Genomic DNA, 27,536 nt, shown 5'->3' with positions numbered 1-27,536 from the left:
CTGAATTAACACTTGTCCACCTTCACCCCTCTATCGTGATTTCAATTTGATGACTTCCTTTTCTTTTATCCAGCAAATGTCTCATGCAGCGAGTTGGGATTTTTTTGTTTTTGTTTTTGTTGTTGTTAGTGTGGCTAAAGTGCTGCGAGAGTGGTGTGAATGTAGTGAGTTTGAATTGTATGCCTTGTAACAGTGGTGAGAATCTGGTGAGTTTGGTTGCAGTGTGTGTTGAGACGGTGCTGGAATTGTTGAGGAGAGCTGTGGGTGTACATGTCTCATCACAGTGGAGAAAGTGGAGCAGGAAAGACTGAAGGCACAAAGTTGTTGGTGAGACACATTATGGAGATGTGCAAAGGGCATTCGCAACTGGAGCAGCAGATTTTGCAGGTGTGCCTCAAATAATTTGCGGAAGGAAGGGGAACAATGAATAGAGGGAGGGGTAGTGATGATGGGTTGGTGAGTGTGAAGATAAATAATTATTTTCAAAATGTGAATTGGACTTTGTGAGAGTTGAATGCAAACACACTGCTCAAATCAATGAGGGTATTGCTTAAGATCTTAGGGTCTTGAGTTTGAGCCCCTGTCATGCCGTTAAATAACACCAGGTGGGTTGACTCAGCCTGTCATCCTTCTGAGGTCGGCAAAATGAGTACCAGCTTATTAGAAACGGGCAATGCATCAGTGGCACAGCCACCCTCCCAGCAATGATGCAACCAGCAGGCACAGACTGCATACGAGATGATGATGATGATGATGATGATGATGATGATGATGAATGAGGTTATTATGAATGGAGGCACCAATAGGATTCAGTTTTGGAATAGCGAAAACATGTCACACATTCTTGGATTACTGGAAGTTTTATTAATACAGAATAAGCTGTCACAAAGTAAACCATGATGTGACGTGGTCAGTGCTGCCTAAGCTGATAAAAGAGTGATCGAAACCGCAATGGCTAACTCACCACATCCATATTGAAATTGTCCTCTTCAAAAATTGATCAACAACATCTTGGCAATTTAGAAGGATATTGACAAACATAAGTAGCACTTTTCTTGTATTGGAAGGAACTTTATTCAATGCAGAAATCAATTTGCGCTCCATTTTAACTTGCAGGTGTGCTCCCATCGTAGTTTTCTGGATACCCAGTTCAGTGACATTTCTCTTTGTGTCACGCAAGGGGTTGGCAGGATAGCTTTAGATGAGTGGTTCGCAAACCTTTTGTCCATGACACAAAATTTGAAATCACATTCGCCTCGTGACCCAAATGGTACCGGTATCTACCTCGGAATTGACGTCGATTACAGTTCCCCACTCAATTCCTTTCAATCCAACGGTTAGAATCAGACAGAGTACTTTGGAATCGATCCGCCCACCACTCACTATTAAGCACTCAAGCAAGCGCTCCAATGAAGTGGTTGATAAGGAACAACTGCCTGGGTCTTACTAAACATTGTACGGAGATGACAGGAGACATCTGGGGTATCAAACGATATGTGAATTGGACAAATAAACACTTTTTTTTTTAGCAGTTAGAACTGCTGCTAAGTTCAATTCCACAGTTTAAATTTTGAAATTTGATTCAGGTTCAGTGATTCTAGAGCTTATCACATTTCAGCTGTAATGATTATAAATTAAAGAGATTAATTTTTATGGGTATGGAGGAGGGGAGGGGGTTGAGGAGGAGGTATGCATGAGGCAAGGGGAAGGGAAGACAGATGTGCAGAAGAGCATTAATTACAATTCACACTGTCTCAAAAATGATTCTGCATAGAATAACACTGAAGATGGAATCAAAATAATGTCTGAAATCCATTTTCTACCGGTCATACAAAAATACCGCCTGGAGATAAATGCCGCCCGGACATGCCCAGAGGCGAACACCACCTGGACATGCTCGGAGACGGAATGCCGCCCCGGCACGCCCGGAGACGAACGCCGCCTCGACGTGTCCGGAGATGAACGCCGCCCCGACACATGCGGAGTATCAAATCATGCAGACTCTCTCGACGTTTAATAGCATTACAGCTGAAATGACAAGCTCTGGAATCTCTCAACTGATGTTTAACTGAAGTTGGTTTAGGCAGGAATTTGTAATTTGTTCAGGATGCTGTGGATAACTCACCTACTCTTCACAAAAGACATAGTGGGATCTTTAACATCCCCCAACAACCAGTGATGACAGATGGGCCCTTCAGCTTAATGTCCACTCGATGGATGGTGCACACAATGATGCCACATGAAACACCAAGATGACAGTTCATATCTTGGTTGGGATTCAAACCCAGGCCCAGAGGTGAGAGTGCATACATCTAGGAGTCGGCTATCGTGCCCGTATGCTCATCAGTTGGAGTTAATTTGCATTAGTTATGTAACACAAACAAAACGACTATGTACAGAGGACTACTTATTGAAGAGAGTTGAGTATCTCAGGGTTAATAATTCATGTTAATAATAGTTATAACTTAGTAACCTACTTTTGATTAAATAGGTTTATGTACTCCATTGAAACACGTCAACCTTTCTTGCTTATGTACTTCTCACTGAAATATATCACCTGTTAGATGTGACACACAGGGAAGTTTTTAGTTAAGAGTTGTCGTTTTTCTTCTGCACTTTGTTCTGTCCATGTCCTGGTTGACGGACATGTACGTCCATGCTACATGTTCTACTCAGGTACACCCTTTGCTGGAGGCTTTTGGGAACGCCCGCACTATCAGGAACAACAACAGCAGTCGGTTTGGAAAGTTTCTTCAGCTGCGTTTCCTTGGAAGATCAGGTCAGTCCTGGAGCAGGTCATTCTGTTGTATCTCCAGTCATACATGGAGCAGGTAACTCCGAGAGCAGGTGAGTTAGTCCAATAAGAGTTTAGCCAATTTTAGAATGATGTGTGGAGCAGGTCATTCTGTTGTTGAGTGGATGACTTCTGGAGCAGGTCAGTCCTTGAGTAGATCTCAGAGTATAGAATCCACCGTGCTCTTTCTCTGTGTTTCACAATCTCTCAACATCCTCCGCACATACACTTTGGTTCCCTTCAGTGGTTGGTGCCAAAATTAACGAGTACCTGCTCGAGAAATCACGACTAGTCCACCAGGACTCTGGGGAAGGGAACTTCCACGTGTTTCACTACATGTTTGCCGGAATGCAGCCCAATGAGAAGGAGAGCTATGGACTGATTGAACCACAGTTTTATCGGTAAGATGTTGTCCTCATGTGGTTCTCACATGAAATACTATCCCGTTTGCCTCTCTTTAATTATACATTTTACTTTCTCTTTTTCTCCTGCACTTTTCAATTGTTGGGTTTTATTTTTTATTTTTTTTTCACCTTGCATATCTGTCTGCACGTTGATGGTTTTTTTTTTTTTTGAAACGGTTGTTCATTTACTTATTAATCACCCATAAAGATACATTGGAAGCTGAAGCAACTCTCCAGGTGTCTTTCTTCTGGCAGGTACCTTTGCTCGGGGGAACTTCCTGAGGAGCAGAAAGAGACCCTGTCTGAAAGTTTTCAAGATCTTTGCAATGCCATGAACCTCGTTGGCTTTCAGAAGCAGGTAAACCGAATAACGTTTGAATGTTTAGAAATGATTTAAAAAATAATTTGCAGCACAAACGTCTTATTTGTGCAGCTGTGTACGTATTATACAACAGCTGTCAGTGTGGTGGTTTGCGATGTGGAGTTTGTATGAGAATGTCGGTTCACCGACTATACGTCCATGCTTTCCAGGAACAAACAGACTTGCTGACTCTCCTGGCTGGTATTCTTTCTCTCGGAAATGTTACGTTTACCGAACAGGAGACTTCAGGGGTTGCCATCACTGGCCAGGCCCTTAAATGGCTGAATACAGCTGTTGTAAGTTCCTGATCCCCTTCTTCCTTCTACATTATGAGTTTTTATTCTCATATGAGTATGAGCATTATTTTATCATTATGAGATTTTCCTTCTACATTATGAGTACTGATAAATGAGAACATTAAAAATTTTCTCAATGTGATAAGGAACCATCTGTGATAAGCAGTTAAATTCATTAATTTTACACCCCCTTCACTCCTGCCACCCCCTCGCCAAATGCCCGTAAAAGCTCTTTTTCTCCCCCCCCCCTTTTTTCCCAACTTTCCTTTCCCTTCACTACCCACCCTTCTGTCTATTATCATCCTTCATTCTCTTTTTTTTCAAAATCCTATTTTTCTCAGTTAAACCCATGCATACCTCCCACCCCCCCCCCCCCCCCAAACACCCACCATTTTGTTTTGCAGTAAATATAAGTTTATGATGAAAATTTGTGGGAGAATTATAATTCCCAATGATAGTGAAGGCAGACTTAATTACCTGTGAAAAAAGAAGACGAGAAAGCATCTGAAAATGCAAAACCCATCCACGTCCGCTTTGTATTCGGACTTCTTCCTCCATATGCTCAACATGAAAAAAACAGCTAAAAACAACAACGAAAAAGATTTTTTTTAGGTGACCTTGACCTTTTGACCTCAAAAGCAAGAGGCTTCAGTGATCCAATAAATATGCAAACCCTGCTCAAATTTCAAGTCAATCGGATGGAAATTGATGATTTTGTGCCCTTGACTTTTTGAACTCAAACCAATCAGCTCCTACTGTCTTATTGGTAAACCAATTCAGTGACCCCATGCCTGTATGCAAACCTTGTTCCAATTTCAAGTCAATCGGATGAAAATTGATGATTTTATGCAACCTTGACCTTTGACCTTTTGATATAAAAAAAAACAACAACCCAATCTGCGTCAAACTTTTGATCGGTGAACCAATTCAGTGACCCAATATGCAAATTCTTAAAATTCCACGTCAATCGGATGAAAATTGACGATTTTATGTGACGTTGACCTTTGACCTTTTGACCAAGTTATTGATTTGTCTTCTTTATATTCTCATAATTGAGGTTTGTTGAAAATTTGATGAGAAAAGCTCAAATGGTAAAAAAGAGTTGCGGCTCGGACAGACGCGCGCGCGCGCGCACACACACACACACACACACGTGATTGCAAAACCCCATCTCCTGCTGTGTGGAGGACCGGCGAATAGTGCGTGGTATTTAATTAATTTCCACGAAGACACGTCGCCTGTGAGATCAGAGAAGTGTCTTGAACGTCTCATCACTGGCATCAGAAGCACGCACTATCCTCATCTCAACGAATCCCCATGGTGATTGCGTAATACACCATTGGGGTTAGCACAACAGCTCCACACTGGCGTAGGATACTTAAATTGTGCTCACATGAGACACCATGGTGTTTATAATAGATACTCATGAGACATTTTCTATGAGGGTGCATTCTCTTACTTTGACATTTGCCCATTAATCGACTATTTATAGTTTTGCTCTTTCTTTTTTACCTATGCTGGCAGAGTACCCGCCCTACGGGTGATCTTGTTCCAAGCATGCAATGTGTTCTTCTGGTGCATAACTTTATTTGGGTGGTGTATCAGCAACCGACAGCTCTTATGTTGGCAAAAAAATAATAATAAATAACCTGGGTTACGTGTATTAAGCAAAAACATACCGACTGCTTACAATTCAAAACACCTCACATCACTGAACGTGGGGACAGGAATACTGTACTGCAAATGGTGGAGACTTGTAATACCCACCCTCACCTGGAGGTGGTGCTACATGATACACATTTACATGGAGAATTTGCATCCCCCCTCCCAACCCCCAAGATCACTGCGGATTGAAAAACACTGCCATATACTAATTGGGGTCATGCTGATCCTCTGTAGCAAGTCTGGATGTAATTGGGCCACAACTGTAGGAGGAGTAGCGTGACAGACAAACCCGCAAACAAACAAACACCAGTCCGTGAATTACTGTCAGGATTGCACCTTGGGGTGGGCATTTCACCCAAACCCCTTGAGCAAAACATTTGGATTTGACCTCATGAAAACTATACGTCCGTGATTTTGAAGCCTTCACTTGTCAAGTTCATTGGGTTTATTCTATTTTCAGCTGATTAAATATGGGAAACCTTGTCTGCCATAAATTCTCAACAGCACCTATCATTACTCGTCCTCCCCCCCCCCAAATACTTTTCCTACTTATCATTCCATCCTCTACATCCTGTCTTTGCTGTTGTAGAATCAGCTTGGCGTTGGCACTGAGCAACTGTACAACTGCCTTACATCATCTTGCTCTACCATGCGTGGAGAGGAGATTAGAAAACTCTACACACAGCAACAGGCTGAAGGTCTGTGTATGATGGTTGCTTGATTATTACAATGTTATTTCCACAATGACAGTAGCCACGAGATAAGGTGATCCCTTTCTACAACACAGAGAGCTCTTCTTTACCAGAAATGTTGTGGTTTCTCTTCCAAAGGGTGCACTCCTTCTCCACTTGAAAATTCTCTCATCCTAAATTGTAGAATCTTTTCCACCAACGGGTGGGGTCTCTATTAAGGATCTCTCTCTCTCTCTCTCTCTCTCTCTCTCTCTCTCTCTCTCTCTCTCTCTCTCTCTCTCTCTCTCTCTCTCTCTCTCTCTCTCTCTCTCTCTCTCTCTCTCTCTCTCTCTCTCTCTCTCTCTCTCTCTCTCTCTCTCTCTCTCTCTCTCTCTCTCTCTATCTCTCTATCTCTCTATCTCTCTATCTCTCTATCTCTCTATCTCTCTATCTCTCTCTCTCTCTCTCTCTCTCTCTCTCTCTCTCTCTCTCTCTCTCTCTCTGTCTCTCTACCAAAGGATGTGCTACGTTTTTGGGTGAGCACGGGGTTCACGAAGGGGTTGGTTGGACCCATCACCCGACTGCTGACACAACACATCTTCCCCGTCCCCTGCTCCGAAGGGATGGGACCTGACGAAGCACACTTACTCATGAAATGTCTAATTAAAGGTTTCTTATGTGTTGAATGTAACTCCCTGGGGTCCTTTTTCCACAACTGTAACTATAGTGTAGTCTCCCTCTCCCAAAGTGTGGTCTCTCTCTCTCTCTCTCTCTACTAATGACATCTCTCTCTGTACTTACTGGTCTCTTCGAATATTAAAATGATGACTGTGTAATGTCCTTTCCCATGCAGTGAATGAAGGTAAAGCAAAAGCTCGTTATGTACTGTCCCTGTCCTGAGCCCTCATTGCTATCTGTATGTTCTGCTGGTTAGATGCCAGAGATTCGATGGCCAAGGCCATTTACGCACGTCTCTTCAGCTGGATTGTCCTGAAGATCAACCAACTCGTAGCTTCAAAGAGTAATGAAAGGTTGACAGAGATGCGAGAAATTGGTGAGTTATGTTTTTTTATTTATTTTTTATTACATACTCACCATACATCCCCCTCCACTCACTCACCTCCCTCCCCAAATCTCGTTTCAACAGAAAGGAAATTCTGTTTGGATTTGCTTTATGTTGATGTAAGTCTCAAGGAGGAGCTTGTACATATATTACATACAGGTTCAGGACATGCGTAGATATTGGACAAATCAACATAGAATATGGCTTCTGAACATGTATGAGATCCCAACAGCATGAGCCATAGCCCATCGGTGAATGTTAAACCGGCCACCTCAAATTCAATATTGATGGATTGTTCATGAACTTGCAATTTGTTAACAATCACTCGTCCAGCGGAAATGTGAAAAAGCATGTTGTAGCATCATTATGAAGTTTTTTTCGTTGATTCATCATCTCTGAGCTATCCTGAATCAGAATCAGCCGGGTGCCAGACTCGCACCCTTGAGGAATTTTTTTTAAGAGGTGAAAAACAAAATGGCCTCCACTGACTTTCGATAAATTCTGTTTTGGGCTTTATCTTCACTTCTAATGCATTTACAAACACAATTTTGGTGTCTACTACTACTATGTTTCATGCAACAGACAAGGTAAACATTGATGATTCTCTCAAGAATGGACGACAACAGATGGCGGAATTTGCATCTGGACGGCCAACAAGCTTCAACAAGACACTAACCAAGAAAGTGACCCTGATGACTTTGACCAAAAAGAGCATCAAGCTGGATGGAAGGCCAGTATATGATACCGAATTGATCTGCACCCGAGTCATACGTCTCCAACAATACAGGGATATTGATATCAAGGATGTCATCTCTTACGAACCGTCCCCTCCCTGTCCCAGCCTCCTTGTTTGATGAGAGCGGTGCGATGCGGGCTCAGTCGAAAACAATCCTGAAGACGAAACTCCATGTTGAGCAATCAAGTCGAATTCAAGGTGTTCCAGATGCTGTCATCATCGATGGATGCGCCATGTTATGGGCTGTACATTGGCCCACAAATGGTACAGTTGAGGATTATGTGATCAACTTCATGGGAACCATCAAATACCACCTGGAGTGTTGTGACGTATACCTGATTTTCGACAGGTACATCAAAATCAGCACGAAACAAATGACGAGATCCAGTCGCGCAGGTCATGATTCAACTCGAAAACATCAACTCAACTTACACACAACACTTCCAGCGCAAAAAGTGGTCCAAAATGTAGCCGACAACAAAGTACAACTGATCGATTTGATCTGTCAGTATCCGATGACCCACATTGTGGACAACCAGACCAAACTGGTGATCACCGGAAAAGATCCTACACCAGTACAAGTATGGAACAATTCCACTCTCCAGAGACAGGATCTGAAAACGCACCATGAAGAAGCAGATGTCATCATCATCCATCACTTAGTTATAATTGTGTCAGGTGTCAGTGGTGACTCACACATCAAAGTGGTCTGTGACGATACAAATGTCTTTGTCCTGTTGATTCATTTCTACCTCAAGGAAAAGATGACTGTGGATATCAGCATGGAGAGTCCGTGTGCTGGGAGGGCAAACGTAGACATTCGCCAAACAGCACTGAAACACAAAAGCATCGCCAAATATCTGCCTGCTGTACATGCTCTGACCGGATGCGATACTGTGTCGTATTTGTTTGGCATTGGAAAGGTCACAGCGCTGAAGGTACTAATGTGCGGACATCATTCCACCTTACTTGGTCAGCTGGAAGCAGACGAGGAAAAGATGATATCTGAGGCAACTACCTTCATTGCTGCCTGTTATGGTTCCAAAGTCCAAGGTGATATGTCCACACACCGGTATCAGTTGTGGAAGTCTAAGATGGCCAACTCCAAGATTACCTCTGCTCCGAAATTGAAGTCATTGCCCCCATCGCATGATGCCTTTGTTCGACATGTACATCGCGCTCATAATCAAGTCATTATATGGAAATCAGCCACTCAGTCAGACCCTCCGAACTTGGATCCCATCAAGTATGGATGGCAAGAAGGTGAGGACGGTGCGACGTTGTGTCCAACCACACTTCCACCTGATGTGTCTGCTGCACCAGTCACCCTTCTGCAGCTGATCAAGTGTGGATGCTCCACCAGCCGGCCATGTTCCACCGGGAGGTGTGGTTGTGTGGCAGCACAGATGTCATGTTCGATGTTTTGCAGTTGTAATGCTGGATCAGACTGTTGTGACGAACAGACAAGGGCAGTAGCTGCTAATCACGATGACAATGACGAGGATTGAACATAATGTAGAACATTGCATCCCTAACGAAGTTAACATTTGTTTGCCTAAAAATAAAAGGTAATTTCAAAATCATATACATGTACATACTTACTTTAAGACATAACCCAAAGTCGTAGTCAACTATCCACATGTATCCGGATATATTTGTGTAAAAATTGTGTTCCAATATAATCATCAATTCATTGATCATTGCAAGTAAGTTACTTCGGCCGTCATTGACTATTATTGTTCGTAGTATTAACATTTGAGGGTTCATCAAATTCAATTTCTTACTCGAAGTGATCAGTGGAACTGCAAAATAGCCATTTTTCATATTAAAATGTTGCCAATCTTGAAAATATGAGACAGGTCTTATATATACACCTTCAATTTTATCATTATCGGAATCCTTGACCATGAAAACATCGTAGTAGACACCAACATTGTGTGTGTAAGTGCATTAGAAGTGAAGATATAGCCCAAAAGAGAATTTATCGAAAGTCGTGACACCATTTTGTTTTTCGCCTGTAAAAATTGTGAAGGGTGCGAGTCTGGCTCCCGGCTGATTCTGATTGAGGATAGCTCAGAGATGATGAATCGACCAAAAAACTTTATAACGACGCTAAAGCACGCTTTGCCCTGAAATGGCTGTTAGTCTGGATGCCAATCAGGGAACCTACACAATAAAATCGGATTCAGGATTGCTCAAGATCCTCGTCTCAACAAATGTTATAAACAAAACGATTGGTCCTTGTGAAGGTATATTAATGTAATGAAACAACTTATCAATGCATATCATTCCATCCACGTCGTCCTCCTGAATCCCATGTCATTACGGGACAGGAATCCTGGATATCTTTGGCTTTGAGAAGTTTGAGATGAACAGGTTTGAACAACTCTGCATCAACCTTGCCAATGAGCAACTCCAGTTCTTCTTCAACAAGGTTTGGTTATTCTCCCACCGTTTGCTCATTCATTTATCCTGTTTGCTCAAATGCACTTTTCCTTTAAATTGGACACAATTGGAGTGCAGCTGCAAGATACTTCCCTTGAAATGCTTCACGTAACATTAATGGACATAGCAATCACGCCTATGCCTGGTGTTGGCTTAATGGTTAGGGTGGTGGACTTGGGATCCTAGGGTCCTGAGTTCAAATCCCATTAGGCTGTTGAATTAATACCAGGTGGGGTTGACTCTGCCTGTCATCCTTCCGAGGTTGGCAAAATGAGTGCCAGCCTGCTGGTATCCTGTGTCGGAGTGGCGACCCGTCCAGGATTGTGTCCAGTAGCCAAGGAGACTGCTTAGGCAGCACCAACGCTCTGCACAGAGTATGGTTCCATTGGATGGATGGATGGAAACAAGCCTGTGGGATTTTGAACTAGTAACCATGTTAGTAGCTCACACGTAGAATACTCAGGTGGACCGACTGCACCAATGATGCATCACTGCGTTTCACCTTCCCTTGAGTGCAGGTGCAAATGGAAGCGCGTTGGATCACCTGTGATGGCAGAATACAAGTCCAGCACGCTTCGATAAAAACCCTTTCACAAAATCTGATCGTGTACCTGTTTCCTTTGCAGCACGTGTTCCAGTTGGAGCAGGAGGCCTACCAGCAAGATGGCATTGAGTGCGACCTGGTTTCTTACGAGGATAACAAGCCGTTACTGGTAGACGCAACAACTCTTCCTTTTCGCGTGCAACAACGGCCATTGTTATTGAAATAATTAGTAAGGTTTAAACAAAGAAGTGCATTAATGGACATAGCAATGGAGCATTTCTTGTAATCAACAAATTCCCTTCCTTACAAGGTGTCTTTATTTACTTTTCAGTTGGACATTCACAGTCTGTTATGGATTGATTATAAACGGGGAGGGGTTGTAATGAGACAAGATGGCTAGGTTACTCATTTCGACAGTTTGTAAGTGGTCCATGGTACTGAGCCAAAAGCTTGCTTTTTTGAAGGATACTGTATGTGGACTTTGGATAGCCAGCTTTGCATCCCCTTCAAATGGCATGGTGCTCCATAATGCAGTGCCTCCTGCTGGCACCTTACCAGACGCTAGTTGTAGTCAGAATCGAGACGATTAAGAATAAAACCACAAGAGCCAGATTTAAGTGCACGGACATCATATTGGCCTGGTACTTATCTGTTTTTTTTTTGTTCTTTTTTTATGCCTACTTGAACTCAGGATCTCTTTCTGGGGAAACCGATCGGTCTAATGACTTTGATGGATGAAGAAAGTCGTTTTCCGAAGGTATGGATGAAGACTCGTCTATATCTGTAACACAAGCACGTTTCATCACCCTAATAAAGATTAATATTTTACCCTGGGATTAATTTTCTTTGCATCAGCAAAGGCTTGAAGGAAAGCTTGTCAGTAGGTGACGCAGAGACCCAAAGGCACTTGAACTCCGTTGAAAATTGTCGGAAGAAAAGAAAAATCCCAGCAAAGTGTTTCCTGCCGCCCGGTGCGATTGTTCCAAAGAGCGGTGATTTTGCTTGTTTTGATTTTCAGGGATCAGACGTGACATTTGTGGAGAAACTGAATCGAAACTTCTCAAACAACCCAAACTACGAGGTTGTGCAGGGAGTGAAGGGTGACCCTAAATTTGCAGTGAAACACTATGCAGGAAAGGTACGTATCCTTGCTTTGTTCGTTCATTGTTTGCTACATGGTACATAACGAGATATCGTGAATATTCGTCACTGTGTTGTGCGACACCTTGATGAGGAATTCATTAACCTTTTTGGCTCCAAGATTATTCTTATTTTAATTTTTACATTTTGAACAAAGTCTCATGGAGGAGCTTGTACATGTGTCACATTCAGGCCGAAAACTTTGGTAGACATCAGTGTACTTTACATGAATTACAAGGACGTTGATAGGCAATGGACAGACACACAGGGTGGTTGTGCGTGCCTGCAACGCGAGGCTCCAAAGCACAAACCAGCAAACTGATTTCGATGAAACTTGGTGAACAGGTGCCATATGCGCTGGGAGTGTGCGCGTTTGAGTTTCATTGCCTAGCATCCACCCGTTGTGCAGCGGCCGCAAAACCGCGTTCACTATTTTCAATACTTGTCCTACAGTTTTGAATGTGGAGAAACGAGACTTCGGAATTAAACACTTCGAGATATTTAGAAAATTTTACTCGAGCCGATTTTTGATTTTGTTTTATTTTTCAAATGGTAGTCCTTCAAAAATAGGGTGTCTATTTACCGTCATTTTTTATGAGGAGTGCCAGTTGGCAAAATACGCAATAGGAAAAATCTTGCCAGGCAGAGGAACAATTGTATGTGAACCAATACGTCTTGGCAATGAATCTTCGTCGGTGGATCGGTCAAAATGAAAAGCATAGTATTCAGCGCTTCGATCCTAGCGGATCCCTCGTCACCTACCGGCTTGTCTGTCTGTTTGTTTGTCTGTGTGCAGGATATCTCAAAAAATTGTTGGACGGATCCGGATTAAATTTGGTTGACAGGTTGGGTGTGTGACAAGGACGAATCGATTAGATTTTGGTGAAGATACGGAGTCGGATCTGATAATTTCTTAAGTGATTCTTCACAATTGAGAGATAGGACTAAATTAATATAAAGCGCAATATCTCAAAAAGTTGTGGACGGATTCGGCGAAACGAGGTGGACATGTTGGGTGTGTGACAAGGAGAAATTCAATTTTGGTGAAGATTTGGAGCCGGATCCCGATACTATAATTTCAAAATGGATTCTTCTCAATTGATAGATCAGGCCAAAACGATATATCGCTCGATATGACAAAACTTGGTGGATGAGTTGGGTAGGCGACAAGAACAAGCCGATTAGATTTTGGTTAAGGTCCAGTTGCATCAGTGGGGTACAAAAGGTAATCTGTTCAGCCTGGCGGAGGTTTGCGCTCTACCAGGTGCCGTTCTAGTTTTTAATGGTCTGTCAGATTGATTGTCAGGGGTAGTGTTGCCTGTAGCCTAATGACTCAAGGTCATGTTCCCCATGTTTGATTACTCCGACAGGAAAGTGTATCGGTAGCGCACTTAACTTTGAGCTGTCAATCCTGGGTTAGATTCCTGACTCAACTGAAGATTTCACAGCTCGATAGTAGCACTCAAGCAGAGTACAAAATGGTGGCGAGCATAGAAATACATTTTAATCAAAGCGTGTTCGTCAAATCGCTTGAAGCTAAATGTGCATCACCGCTTTATCCTGATGTTACTCATCACCTCATGCTTGTTTATGGGGAATCTTGTGTTGATTTTCACATTCTAAATCACTTCATGATAGGTTTTAGGATCGTGGTATCTCCTGCGAGGAGGCTGAGTCTTTGGGTCTCTCACTCCCTCAACGCAAGCAGGTCGGTGGTCTTTCTGTCATCTAATGTCTTCTCTCTGGCCTTGCTCTCCCCCCCCGCTCTGTCTGCGATATGTCCCCCCCTCCATATTTCCGCTGGGTGCTCCAGGTCCGCCAGCAACTCCTTTCTGGTAAAACTACCAAAATCAAGAATCACTGCTCACCTTCACTCTTTCATTCATCTGTTTCCCCACCTCTGGAACAAACTCCCACACTCTCTTCAATCCCACTCTTCCCTCCAGGTCTTCAAAACAGGCTGTTCACCACCGTCTCTTATCTCCCCCGCATCCAAAACCACGATCTTTTTTTTACCCCCGTTAATCCACCCCAAACCCCAAACCCAAACATTAAACCCACCTCCTTCATATTCCCAGCTTTCCTTCCTGAAAGTTCCTGTAGAGTCCATCTTGCTTACCTCATATACCCCACGTCATCCCTCTCCCTTTCACAGATCTCCTCACGTCTCTCTTCCACACTGTGTTTTTTTCCTTTCCTCTCCCACCCCTCTTGTCTCGTGCTCCTCATGTTGTACGTTCTGCACGTTAGCTCTTTTAAGAGCCTCGACATTGTGTACAAAATAATTTTATTTTTTCAATACAATGACCTGCTGTGCTGGGTAACAACAGTTTTGTGTTGACTTGTGTGCGCCCATGTTTGTATTCTCAGAAAATGCTATCCGTTAAATTGTTTAGGAACTGCTGGTTCACAGCTTTGGGTTTGTTCACTCATTGAGAAAAATATCGTTTCCAAAAACACCCATTGAACACTTTGGGTTTCTCACTCATTGAGAAAAAAACAAATCGTTTCCAATGGACATTCGCTAACGAGCTTATGCTTCATAGTAAAGCATTTCATGATAGGCACCAAAGGCCTTTATCCGCCTGGATGCATTACCTATCGGAGATTGTTTTTCGATGAATAGACCCCAAACATTCGCTAAGATCTGTCCACGGTTCGTACCACATGGTTCGTGTCATGAACATGGACGGCAAGACCCATTTCTTTTGGCGCTTCATCGTGGTGAGTTAGAATGTTGGATTACAAGTGTGGCTTTTCATTGAGTATGTTGGGTGATGTAGAGTATGTGCTCATAAGTTGTTCTTCCCTCAACGGGACATGGTGGTGGGTGCTATGTCCTCCGCAGGTGGTGTATTCTGCTTCAGGGTGTCTGGAAAAAAACCGGGACTCTCTACATGCAGATATCGGCAAGATCCTAACGGGGAGTGAAGTTCATTTGCTTTGCCAAGTCTTTGGAGGTGCAAACATTTTCCTCCTCCTTTGGCATCATGAGATGTTAATTTATCAGTACAGGTCTTGCTGTATTGTTAAAGTACTGTAACTCTGATCCCGACAGTAATCGCTGATTTAACAGCACATGTAGGCCCTAAATTAATGGGGGGAAAGAGGAAGAGGACAATGTCAATTGACCGAACAATGTCCCAGTTGTGTCTACGCCCAAAGTATTATAACAAGCCATTTGTCATACATCATGGGGGCCTTTCCAGATAAATTGATCAATTACTAGATGGGAGATGAAACTACTTTCATGGAAAACAAAAATATACAATGTAAGGGTCATTTTAAAGGTTTCTTGATAGATTAGGTCATGAAGGACAAGGTCATTGTTGCACAATAGAACGAGCAGCTACCTGTCTTGCATTCTCATCTGAGCGTTTAATTCATGATGGTGTGGTCCTTGGTTGAAATGCTCATGTTGTGTGTTGATTTTAACATTGCCTCCACATGTCCTTGTGATTCAGGAATAACATGCACTCGTATCTCATAATGGTATTGTTTGTACATGAGCCTGAGACACTGTACAGAGTGGCCTGAAAGTTGCTTTACCCCTGATAAATTTCTCATACCTCCACACTGTCGTGGTATGCGGCAACAATGATTCGCTGACGCAAGAGTCGGTCGGAAGTTGGAGGGCGCGACGGACACAAGTTGTTGCAATGTCTAAGACCAGTTGGTTGCTTGTGTTTGGGTTCATGAAAGGGTACATACATACAAGCCAAACATTTGCTCAGGTGCGGACAGCTTTCGTGGAATGCTTTGAAAAACCTTCTCCATCAAAGCTCCTCTACCGTGGCCATCACGTAGTCCAGATATAATGACGCTAAACGTAGTCCAGATCTTTCTGCAGCTTCATGAAGAAGGAAAGTGTCAACACATTGGTATAGGACGATTGAAGAATTGCTCACTACGGTTGCGGCCTCTTTTCACGCAGGTGACTCCATAAATGCAAGACAAGATGTCTAAGAGGACTTGGTGACAAATTCAGTTATCTCAGGAGAATGATGGAGCACATACAGATACAGTAACTGATTAATTATTGTGAGTACTGCACAAGAAAACCTGTATATTAAAAGAGTTTAAAAACGAATACTTTATTGGAGACGGGTAAAGCGATTTTTCGAGCCCCCCCTGTTCGTAGAAGGTAGACATGTTAATGCCTTCAGTGTCTGATACAAAGATAACCCTCAAGGCTGGTTTTATTTATCGAGCTCATCATACCAAACAGCCATTGTTGAAATGGAACTCGTATATCTATACTAATATGTGTCAGTCCATCAGTCCGTTCGTCCGTCTGTCCTTCCGTCTCTTCCATAAGTCCAAAACCATGAAACCTAGTGGACTCAATCTTTGCATGCATACTTGGGGAACTCCAAGGTCATGCATGAATGAAAATTGGGTGTTTGGGTTAATTTAAACACCCCCTTTTGAACATAATTAACGACCTTATTTAATTATCCTTTATCAACGCTCATCCTTGGTCACCTCGCTGTCCCACACTGTGGCCTTCATTCACCATTTTTTTGGTCTGCTCAACAATGCCACAACTTGGAACAGGAATAGTTTTGTTTTTGACTTTCCTCACTCATATCATCAAATGCCTGATCATCATACCACAGAATCGCCGGATACATTGCAATGTTCATAAATGCCTGGAGACGCCAGCGTTCGTGGCTTTGTTTCATTTCCGCACATGCCCTAACCTCTAGAATCTCTTGATCTGAACCAAATTTGAGAATGTAAACTCTGCAATTGAACTTATCAGCAGTTCCGTCTGCTAAAAATTTTTGCTCATTTGTTCAATTCGGACACTGCTTGACATTCCGGGTGTCCTCTCATTCTCATTGACATTATATGACCTCTCACTTCAACATGAATATACATATATAAAAAAATGAAAATTTTCTTGTTTTTTTTTTTAATATTCTTCAGCCGTTTCGTTGGAGTGCTTGTTTGAGTGCTTTTATATTTATTTATTTATTTATTTTGTATATATTGTCAAGGCTCATAAGAGCTAATGCACAACGCACAGCAAGAGGAGTATGAGACAAGAGGAGAGGGAGTGGGAAGGACAAAACAGCGGTGAACAGAGACATTACAAGATCTGTGGAAGGGAGTGGAAGGGAGACGGGGAACACAGGGTATACAAGATTGATATTACAGGGACTTTCAGGAAGGAAAGCAGGGAATTTGAAGGAGGTGGGTTTGGGGTGGATTAATGGGGGATGATAAGAGGTGGTGGTGAACATCTGTTTTGAAGGCCTGGAGGGAAGAATGGGATTGAACAGAGTAAGGGAGTTTATCCCAAAGGGAGAAAAAAAAAAGAGGAATGAAAGAGTGAAGGTGAGCGGTGATTCGTCATTTTGGTGGTTTTACCAGAAGGGGGTTGTCGGTGGACCTTGAGCGCCCTGTGGAAATATGGTGGGGACAAATCACAGACAGAGCAGGGAGGGGCGAGACTGAAGAAGAGACGGTCGAAGACAGACCACCGACTTGTCTGCGGTGAGAGAGTGAGAGGCCCAAAGACTCGGCCTCATCGTGGAAGATGCCAATGATCCGAAATGCCTTGGTTTCCACAGCATGAAGCCGAGAAAGGTGGGAGGCAGGAGCACCAGCCCAGAGGGGAGAGCACTACTCCATCAGGCTGCGGACGAAAGTTTTGTACGTGGTCAGGAGCTCAGGTGTGCCAAGGAAGGACTTTGCACGACGGAGGATTCCCAGTTGGCGACTGGCTTTGGAGGCCAGGTTGGAAATGTGGCTTTCCTAGGAAAGATCATGGCAGTGAGACCCAGAAGCTTGAAAGAAAAGACTTCTTCCAGAGGATTGTTGAGAAAGTACATGGGTGGGGTGGGGTGGGGGTGGGAGAGGGTTCCAAACGGTCCTTTCGGAGAGACATAGTAAGAATGTGAGATTTGTCCGGATTGAAAGACATGTTCCACGTGTTGGACCAGTTTGTGATTTTACCCAGATCTGCAGTGAGCGAAGAAACTGTTGCTTGCTGATCTGAAGGATCATAGATGGTACAGCAGAGGGTGAAGTCATCAGCAAAGGGATAAAGAGGATTTTCCAGAGAGTCAGAGAGATCATTGATGACAACTAGAAAAAGAACAGGGCCCAGAACGCTGCCTTGAGGAACTCCAGCCTGGACAGGAAGATGGGATGAGAGAACTCCATTGAGGGTCTCGCATTGGCTGCGACAGGAGAGGAAGTCTGCGAGCCATGAGTAGAGATGGCCTTGGATACCATGGGAAGAGAGTTTGGTGAGCAGGGCAGGGTGCCAGACTGTGTCAAAAGCACGTGATATGTCTCGGGAGATTTCTCTGATTTCATGTCCGGCATTGAGGAACCTCCATCCATTTTTGGGAGAGCAGAAGCAGCATATCCAGGGTAGAGTGACCTGGTCTGAAACCAAATTGATTATTGGAAATCAAGCCATTGTAGAAGAGGAAGGATTTAATGTCTGGAGCGATGATGGATTCCATAACCTTGCTGATGATTGAGAGAAGGCTGATTGGTCTATTTTTGCAGGGATCCGTTTTTGCACCTTTTTTATGCAGGGCAATAATGTTTGCTGATTTCCAAGCAGATGGCAGATGACCTTGAGAAAATGAGAGGGTGAATGGAACAGAGAGAGGGGGTGAGCAAGAGCAGAGGAGCAGGCTTTCAGGACACGTGGACCGATGCCATCTGGACCGGTTGCAGAATCTGAGTCGAAAGTGCTTAATCCACTTGGCGGTGACGAGCTTCCATGGTGATGCCGCAGCTCGGTTCTCCATGGGGATATCTCCGGAGTTGGGTCAGCAAAATACATTAGATGATTACAAGGAGTAAAAAATTATTTTCAGTTGTTACAAAGCAATGAATTACCACATCATGGCAGGATAGCAAAGAGGTAGGCATGCTCGTTCTAAGCTGTCGAGCTTGGGTTTGAATCCCGACCCCGCTAGAAACTGTCATCCCGGTGTTTCACAGGTAGCGTGATTCATCAATGTGTGTGTGCCGTCTCTCCAAATATGCACACCTACACCCACTCATTTTATTATTTAATGACAGGAGACATGATTCATTCTTCAAATGTACACCAGAGTCTTATAGGGTGTCAAAGCTACAGCATGTGATGCAAACAAAATTGCAGTGGCTGGCTAAGGAGCAGTGCTTGTGATGCTGGGGGAGAGGGGGAAGGTGTGGCTTGTAGAAGGGGCAGTGCTTGCGGCACATGGACATGAACTCAGCTTTATATACTGTATAACATATATATATATATATATATATATATATATATATATATATATATATTAATATATTATTGTCAACGATCTGTCATTTGTTTTCATTCCACCTGCATGTCAGTCGATGATTGAGGACATTTTCTTCAATGTCAGGCTTGTGCTCACCTATGTGCAATCGCACAGTTAGGGCATTTTGTAAGAACCTGTCGTACTGTTCTGTTCATCTTCATTATTAATTTTCAGGAAAAATATCCCGGACTGGCACTCTGCACCTTCCCGTACTAAAGGTTTGTTTTCTTCAGCTTATCTTTCATTAATAGGCATTACCTTTTAAAAGGATGCTTGCTAACCTGGAGGTTCTGTTCACAGGGCAGTGAAAGCCATGTGGTCTCCTCCAAGAAAACAGTTGGAGCTCAGTTCAGGGTAAGTCTCCATATCGTTGCCTCGCAAACGCTTGCTCGAGGACAATAGTTGTGTCAACGAATGATAACCGACGTGAAATTGTGGAATAGTCTTCAGGTCAAGGTTCTTGTGGATAGTGGTCTCGTGTTTTCTCTTCTGATGTTTCTCGTCCAGTAGTTTCTTCGTTAGCATTCTCGCAACCAGCAATTTCTAGGATATCGGTGTCTGGATGGACTATCTAGATGAGAATTATTTTGAATGAAACTGAGTTCAGAGTAAGATAAGAAGGATCTGCAGAAACTCAATCATCATACTAAAATATGCAAGTTGGTGTATCTGGAAGTGTCTGTCTGACTGCGAAACATTTGGTCATTACTTATCCAATCTAAGTTAAACTTGCCAAGGGGACTAGGGGTCACATGACGAAGGTTGTAGCGACTTTGTTTGCCCCCCCCTCCCCAAAGGGATATTCCGCCTTGGACAAACTCCGTATTAGGCTGTATAAATAGCTTATCGTGGCATTTTGTGGGACACACATAACAAATAATATAATACTATTCCTTTCATGCCATGAAGGCGTATAGGGCTGCCGAGGCAGTTTCGTTGGCAAGGAGTACAGTCCTGTGGATGGGTCGCCACTCCGCTGCAGGTTATTCCAAATAGTTATTACCCGAGTACACTGGTACTCATTTTGCCAACCTCGGAAGAATGACAGGCTGAGTCCACCCCACCTGGTGTTAATTCAATGGTAAAAACAGGCTCGAACTCGGGACTCTTCGGACCCAAGCCAGCCACCTTAACCGCAAACACCAGGCTTTACACATAAGGTACATGAAGTAAAAATTATTTTAACCACAAACTATTCAGTCACTCATGTCCAACACATTCGATACTTTGGTTTAACACTGAACTGAAAGCAATTTGGAGGAAACTTGACATGCTTGTTATGTCCACCATAGACTAACGGATCCAAGCTCTCTCGACTTGCTCGGCCTCGAGGTTGGCCGCTAGCTCGGCCGCAATGATCTCTCGCTAATAAAGGCGCTTAAATGAATATTTACGCACGAATGATGTTTCCCATTGCCCATCCGATTTCAATCAATCTTTCCCACTCACTTCAACCTTAAAACCCAGGAAGATGAAACTTCCCACTCTTTCCACAAGGTCGTCTCTCAATCTGAACACATCGATCTTCTCAGTTGACAAGATTTTAGTCGTTTTTAGGTTCATCTATAGACCAGCTTTTTAACTTTCTTTCTTCACTGTCTGCAACGGTTTCATCAAGTTCTCTTTACTTTCTGCCAACAGAGAGATGTCATCAGTGTACCGTAGATCAGTGCCACTCAAAGTGTTGGTACGCGGACCGGTGCCGGTACGCGAGTCATTGACTGCTGGTCAGCGGCGAGTTTCCAGTTTCACATTATCATAATATATACCATGTAATGTATAAAATGCAATGTATAAAATGTTGAAAAATCATATATTTAAGTTGACAAATTCAAAATACGAGAGAGAAGTATATATATATATATATATATATATATATATATATATATATATATATATATATATATATATATATATATATATATATATATATATATATATATATATATATATATATATGTGTAATACAAAATATATATTAAAAAATGTGTCAAGTTTTATTATATTCATTATATTTTAACATTTTTTTCCGGTATAAATTAATATTACTCCGGATGTTCAAACAATATTTTCTCGGATCATAAACAAATAATAATATGGCACAAATATGGTACCAGTCCCTGGCACATTGGGAAAAAAAAACCTGCCGGTCCGCCACATCAGATAGTTTGAGAAGCACTGCCGTAGATTGTTGACTCGTCTTCTAATCCTGACTCCAACCCTCTGTGTCATCCAAGTTTGATTTTTCGTCACAACCAATTTAACCACAAATCAATCGGTCAATTCCATCTGATGATAATGACATGATATTGGCATGGGGGCTGGCAGGATGGCCCCAATGTACACACACTCGCCTCTCAGCCGTTTAGCCTGGGTTTGAATCTCAACCAAGTGCTAAACTGTCATCCCGGTGTTTCACAGGTAATTTATCATTGTGTGCGCCGTCCCTCGGATGGGTGGTAAACTGGGCATCCTGTCTGCTGGCATTAGTTGGCGGATGTTAAAGATCCTATGGTTCCCCTCACAAAGAGTCGGTGAGCTATCGCCGGCACCATGGCAAAATTCCAAGTTCCTGCCCCAACCAAGATGAGTGGAGCATCAGACCTGGCCAGCAAGTTCGTGAAAGACTTGGGTCAAGCTTCACTCAGCCAACCCCACAAGAAAGTGCGAATAATTGGGGCCGTTATGGAATAATAATAATAATAATAATAATAATAATAATAATAATAATATGAACACACCACTGTGTCTGCATGGTACGCACATATACATAACCTCAAATCCTGCTTCCCGGTCCCCCTCCTTGCTCCGTTTGGGAGCGGGTGCTTCTAGTTGTCTCAAATCTACTCTAATGACGTATGAGTTCACCGAGGAATGATCATGACTTCAGAAATTGCTCTCTGTTTCAAAGAAGGTTCATTTTGTAGTTATTATTATTATTATGCACAATAATATGCACTTTCATAATAATACCGCACTTGAAATTGCACGACAGCACTCAAATTGATTTTTGTCAACTTACAGCGAAGACATAAACTGAGATTATATTTACATGCACTGAGGACTGTCAGCTCTTCTGTGTCTATTGTGAATGCATCCCTGGAGGGATTCAGACTGATGTTACCCACCACCATCATCATCGTTGTCATCAGCCAGAAACCCTTCTTGTTTGAATCATGTTACATTGTCTGTGTTGGGAATACTAAAGGGTTAGGGACAGAAATTGAGAATCGTGGGACAGTAGGACAGTTGGAAAGAAGGCAGAATGAAAAGGAGAGGACACGGGAAATGGGAGAGAAGGGATGGTGACATGTGGGACATTTGGAACAGGAGGTTGTTATGACAGCCATCGTTTTTATAACGAGCACTGAATATTCCTAACCACTTGTTGTCGTAAAGTCTTTACCTGGGTCACAAACGAGACCTGTACGCGTGTTTCCAGCAATCGCTTTTTGTCCTCATCGAGAAGATGGCCGCATCTCGTCCCCATTTCATTCGCTGCTTGAAGCCCAACGAGGAGAAGACTCCAGACAACTTTCAATCAGAGCTTGTCCGTGAACAGGTACGAGTGTACCTTTTGATGGTTGAGAGCAATCGTGCCAATGCCCCTGACCAGAACCCACAGACCATCGCTCTCATTAGCAGCACGTGTACTGTACCTGGAAGATAGCCGATAAGATTCCGTCTTTATTCGAGGGTGAAAACAGTTTTTTGATGGTGCCGGTGGTTCCGTCTTCATTTCCAAATCAATGATAATTTGTTTCTTAAAATTTCACACAATTTGGTGAGTCAGCTTTTTCTGCACCTTTCCTCAGTTGCATAACAACGGCCTCCTAGAAACGACCAGAATCCGTCGAGGAGGCTTCTCCTGGAGACCATCGTTTGCAGAATTCATTGACGGGTGAGTGTGGACCAGGAATTTGTTTTTTGTTTCGCTTTCGCCGCAGGATCACTGAGCACGACTCGTTTTTGAGTAACTTTTCGTGATTGCAGAAATAATCCAAATATGTGAATAGTTTAACGTTGATGGGTTTACAAATACTTCGGCTCGTGGTGTCGTCGTCACTACCGTTGGCATTGTTTGAGTTTTTCTTTTTACAAAACTGAAGTTTCTTCCTAGATACGGGGTGGTGCTTCTTCGACCTTCCGTTGCACGGACTAAAGAAAGGTAACGTGGATATGAAAATTATCCCTAAAACTGACAGAACGAACTTTGATCGTCTCTCTTGACAACGTAGAGATGATTAACGTGCATTTAAATCAATATTTGATTTCACTATTTTTATTCTTCATGTGATTGGTTTCAGGCCCCGTCAACTTTTACATGTCCATAAACCAGTTGTGATTTCAATTATTACTCAAGTTATTGTTCCATCCGACAGTTGCCTGGAGGTCTTGAATGAAGTTGCCTTGGAAGGGTGGAAAACAGGGTAAGCGTGTGGTGAAGTTAAACGTCGATCATTGGTTGACCATGTATACCTCTCCTTAACCCGTTCCTTTGTTGTCCTTTAATTTTTGTGTTGTTTGACCTTGTCACTTTCAGTCTTTGTTACAAATACAGTGCAACTTGAATCGGCCTGTCGTACAAAATTAGACTTCTTGGTTTCAGATGTTAACACCTGCAATTTACGATGTCTAATTTTGTGACGTTTCACATGGAAACTTACCTTGTGGTGTCGATTATTCGAAGAAAAGTCGATTACTTGAAACATTCTAGTTTTCCCCAAAAGGTCCCAAAAGGACATCCAGAGTCTCCTCAAAGATGACCGCATCATCTGCGATATCAAGGTCAGATATCTTGACATTCCCAAATGATACACCGCAGCTTGATCTCTCTGACATCCTCCCCAAAATCCATTCCAAACAAGCCTGCAAAGTGTGGGGGCCAGCACACACCCCGGGAGTAACAACTGGAAATAAGTTAGAGATGGAACATATGGAGTTGCATATGGAGTTTGTTTGTTTTGTGGAACATTATGTGAAAAACACAGTTTGCATTCCCATTACATTGTTCCCTGTTGTTTTTCTCATGTTGGTGGAACACTGATTGAATTGTGTCTTTTGTTTCAGGAAGGACAGACTGTTCTTTAAATACTGGCACCAAGACGAACTATCCCAGTACGTTCTGAGACTCAGCAAAGCTGCAGTTGTTTTGCAAACATGTACGTTCCTTTGCTTTTTATGATTTCGTTTGTTTATTTTTTTAGTTTTACTCCACAGGTGCTGAGGTTCATGTAAGAGCTGAATAAATGGGGTCTTAGGGAATACAATAAGATGTTGCACGGATGGAAGAATGTCAGTTATGAGACCAAAAAATAGTTAGACCGAGTAGAAGAGAGCAGAGGAAGAGACAGAGTTTGTCACAAGACAGTGGTGACTGGTGAGCTACCGTTTTGAAGGACAAAAAAAAAAGAGTAGGACTGGTTACCTTTTGGGAGTTGTACCGATAACATCAGGATGGACACATGCTGGATGTTGGTTGTACATCTCTAACATCAGGATGGACACATGCTGGATGTCGGTTGTACATCTCTAACATCAGGATGGACACATGCTGGATGTCGGTTGTACATCTCTAACATCAGGATGGACACATGCTGGATTTCGGTTGTACATCTCTAATATCAGGATGGACAAATGCTGGATGTTGGTTGTACATCTCTAATATCAGGATGGACAAATGCTGGATGTCGGTTGTACATCTCTAACATCAGGATGGACACATGCTGGATTTCGGTTGTACATCTCTAATATCAGGATGGACAAATGCTGGATGTTGGTTGTACATCTCTAACATCAGGATGGACAAATGCTGGATGTCGGTTGTACATCTCTAACATCAGGATGGACAAATGCTGGATGTCGGTTGTACATCTCTAACATCAGGATGGACACGTGCTGGATGTCGATTGTACATCTCTAACATCAGGATGGACACGTGCTGGATGTCGGTTGTACATCTCTAACATCAGGATGGACAAATGCTGGATGTCGGTTGTACATCTCTAACATGAGGATGGACACATGCTGGATGTCAGTTACATCTACAACAGGATGGACACATCCTGGAAGCCTTTGGTGTCTATAAAGTTAACAGAAAAGCTTTCAATGTTGATTGTGTAAAGGGTTACACTTTCAAAAGGAATTAATTTGCCACCTGTACTTAAAGAGTTCCGATTTGTATTTTTGTGCCTACATGGTGCCAATTTGGGGATCATATTGTTGCGAATTCGCGCCGGCAGGCGTGCGGACGACCACGTAACTCGAATCGCGGCACGTCGCCCACCGGACGGACAATTCTGTCGTGACCCTCTCGGAACAACGCCGGGAGCTAGTCACGGGTGGGGGTTTAACCCCACCACGACCGTGCCAATTGCCCACCCGCGCAGGATAGGGTCGCTCGCCAAATTCGATCTACCTAAGTACCTGCGCGGATGGTCGACCGGGCGATCGTACCACGCCACAGGCCGACTCCGGACACGAACCGCTTAAGTGGTCCGTTCCGTGCTACAGTGATAACCGAGCGGTGTTATCGTCGGCCTTGACGGTTCCGATTAATTACCGGGATGTTGCACCCACTACGAACCCCTTTCCGTGATGCAAGATGGAGGGTCAATAAAAAAGGAAAATAGACGAAGCAGAGCGGGAACAGTTCAACAAGCAAGCATTTTATTCACATGCACACACAGACAAGCACGTAAGGCACGTATTTGCAGTCATACAGTAATGCACATGAAGCAATTAAAACAAAAGAAACGATGCAGAGTTATAACTGAATACGCGTACACACGGCAACACTTAAACAGTTCTACTTGTCGGACAGGCGCCTCCCACAGTCATTTATACAAAAAGCAAAGGAAGGAAAAGAAAAAAAGAAGTCGCGACTTCCCTTTTATGGCTGGTGAGTCCCTCTCCCGCGACCGTCAGCGTGGTCGCACCTGGCCCCGACCTCTCTCGCGGCCGGCGAACCCTCTCCGGCACTCCCCGTCCGGACACGCAGGTCCACCTCGCAACGGGCGCTGCCGCGTCTCCCGTCCGTGCCTTCGTGACAGGGCCGCTCGCCAAGGCGCGGGTGCAGGACCTCTTCCCGAAGACCAACTCTCCACAAAAACCAACCGAAGTCCAACCAGACCACCAGCCAAGACGAAGAGGAAGAGGCTGAAGAGGAAGAGGCTGAAGAGGAAGAGGCGACCGAGGAAGAGGCGACCAAGGAAGAGGCGACTGTGCGCCCGCCCATGTCCATCTTTTATAGCGCGGGGTTCCACCCTTCACCCCGCCCCATTCTCGGCTCCACCTTCCTTCGAGAGGGTTCCTGAAAAGGGCGTTCCCTCACGCTTTCCCTCCACCCCGCCCCGTGCGGGGGCCGTGGGAGTCAGTTTTTGGCTCTGGGCCAGAGAATTATTCCCCCAAAAAGAGGCCCCTCCTTTACATGACCTCTGACCTTTGACCTGCAACGCCCCTCCTCCACTCCAAAGCGCGGAGAAGTCAAACGGAAGGAACAGGCGGGGAAACCTGCACATCCTCGCAGTTCCCTCCTTGGCGCCTTTGTTTTCCGTTCGGAAGCGGACGTAGTGGCGAAGATGTAGTAGCGTAGATGGTGGAGGTGGCGTGGTTGCAGTGTGGTTGGCGCTGTGATGGGGATGGCGTGGTTGTTGAAATGTTGTGTGTTTGAAATAAAAGATAGAAAAAGAAAAAAGACTGACTCAAAGCATCGCAGCCCGGATGGATCACATAAATTCCCTCTATACAACGGGTTTGGGCTAACTACACATGTACCTATGAAGATATCTCACCTGAGGGTCCTTTATGGTGTAATGCGAATTTCCACAGCCGTAACAATATATTTAATGCATATGTAAATATGTCAGACGTTTGAATCCACCCCACCCCCCACCGCCACCATACTCGCTCTATACACATACAGAACACCCCCCACTACCCCGAGTGTACGTGTAGCCCATTATTACAAACACCATTATCTTTTCTTTTTCTCTGCTCTCATTACTACATTAATCATGTCGTGGTCACAAATTGGATTGTTATTGTTTTGGATGAAGGAATGAATGAACAATTCCATAAGTTTGAGTACTATGTTGGATGCTGTCTCCCCCCTCCCCCC

The 27,536-nt window shown here is 43.6% G+C and overlaps 1 protein-coding gene across 3 annotated transcripts in view; it reads left to right on the top strand.

Annotated features, from left to right (window-relative positions):
- LOC147016174 (myosin-IIIb-like) overlaps nucleotides 1-27,536 on the top strand; it is a 52,490-nt gene that overhangs the window by 16,745 nt on the left and 8,209 nt on the right. For all 3 annotated transcript variants that reach the window (XM_085848940.1, XM_085848939.1, XM_085848941.1), the window contains 19 exons: nucleotides 285-387; nucleotides 2,677-2,779; nucleotides 3,039-3,195; nucleotides 3,454-3,556; nucleotides 3,730-3,855; nucleotides 6,110-6,218; nucleotides 7,126-7,245; nucleotides 10,324-10,424; nucleotides 11,062-11,148; nucleotides 11,671-11,736; nucleotides 11,998-12,117; nucleotides 14,968-15,079; nucleotides 19,592-19,635; nucleotides 19,718-19,771; nucleotides 22,860-22,979; nucleotides 23,233-23,318; nucleotides 23,538-23,585; nucleotides 23,800-23,847; nucleotides 24,488-24,579. In XM_085848940.1, coding sequence (XP_085705066.1) covers nucleotides 285-387; nucleotides 2,677-2,779; nucleotides 3,039-3,195; nucleotides 3,454-3,556; nucleotides 3,730-3,855; nucleotides 6,110-6,218; nucleotides 7,126-7,245; nucleotides 10,324-10,424; nucleotides 11,062-11,148; nucleotides 11,671-11,736; nucleotides 11,998-12,117; nucleotides 14,968-15,079; nucleotides 19,592-19,635; nucleotides 19,718-19,771; nucleotides 22,860-22,979; nucleotides 23,233-23,318; nucleotides 23,538-23,585; nucleotides 23,800-23,847; nucleotides 24,488-24,579 — 1,799 coding nt within the window. The remainder of the gene's footprint in view (nucleotides 1-284; nucleotides 388-2,676; nucleotides 2,780-3,038; nucleotides 3,196-3,453; nucleotides 3,557-3,729; nucleotides 3,856-6,109; nucleotides 6,219-7,125; nucleotides 7,246-10,323; nucleotides 10,425-11,061; nucleotides 11,149-11,670; nucleotides 11,737-11,997; nucleotides 12,118-14,967; nucleotides 15,080-19,591; nucleotides 19,636-19,717; nucleotides 19,772-22,859; nucleotides 22,980-23,232; nucleotides 23,319-23,537; nucleotides 23,586-23,799; nucleotides 23,848-24,487; nucleotides 24,580-27,536) is intronic.

Source organism: Eptatretus burgeri, chromosome 12 (assembly GCF_056783735.1).
Source record: "Eptatretus burgeri isolate ZD-2024b chromosome 12, Ebu_testis_v1, whole genome shotgun sequence".
Taxonomy (NCBI): Eukaryota; Metazoa; Chordata; class Myxini; order Myxiniformes; family Myxinidae; genus Eptatretus; species Eptatretus burgeri.
This window is presented reverse-complemented; position numbering and strand designations above follow the sequence as displayed.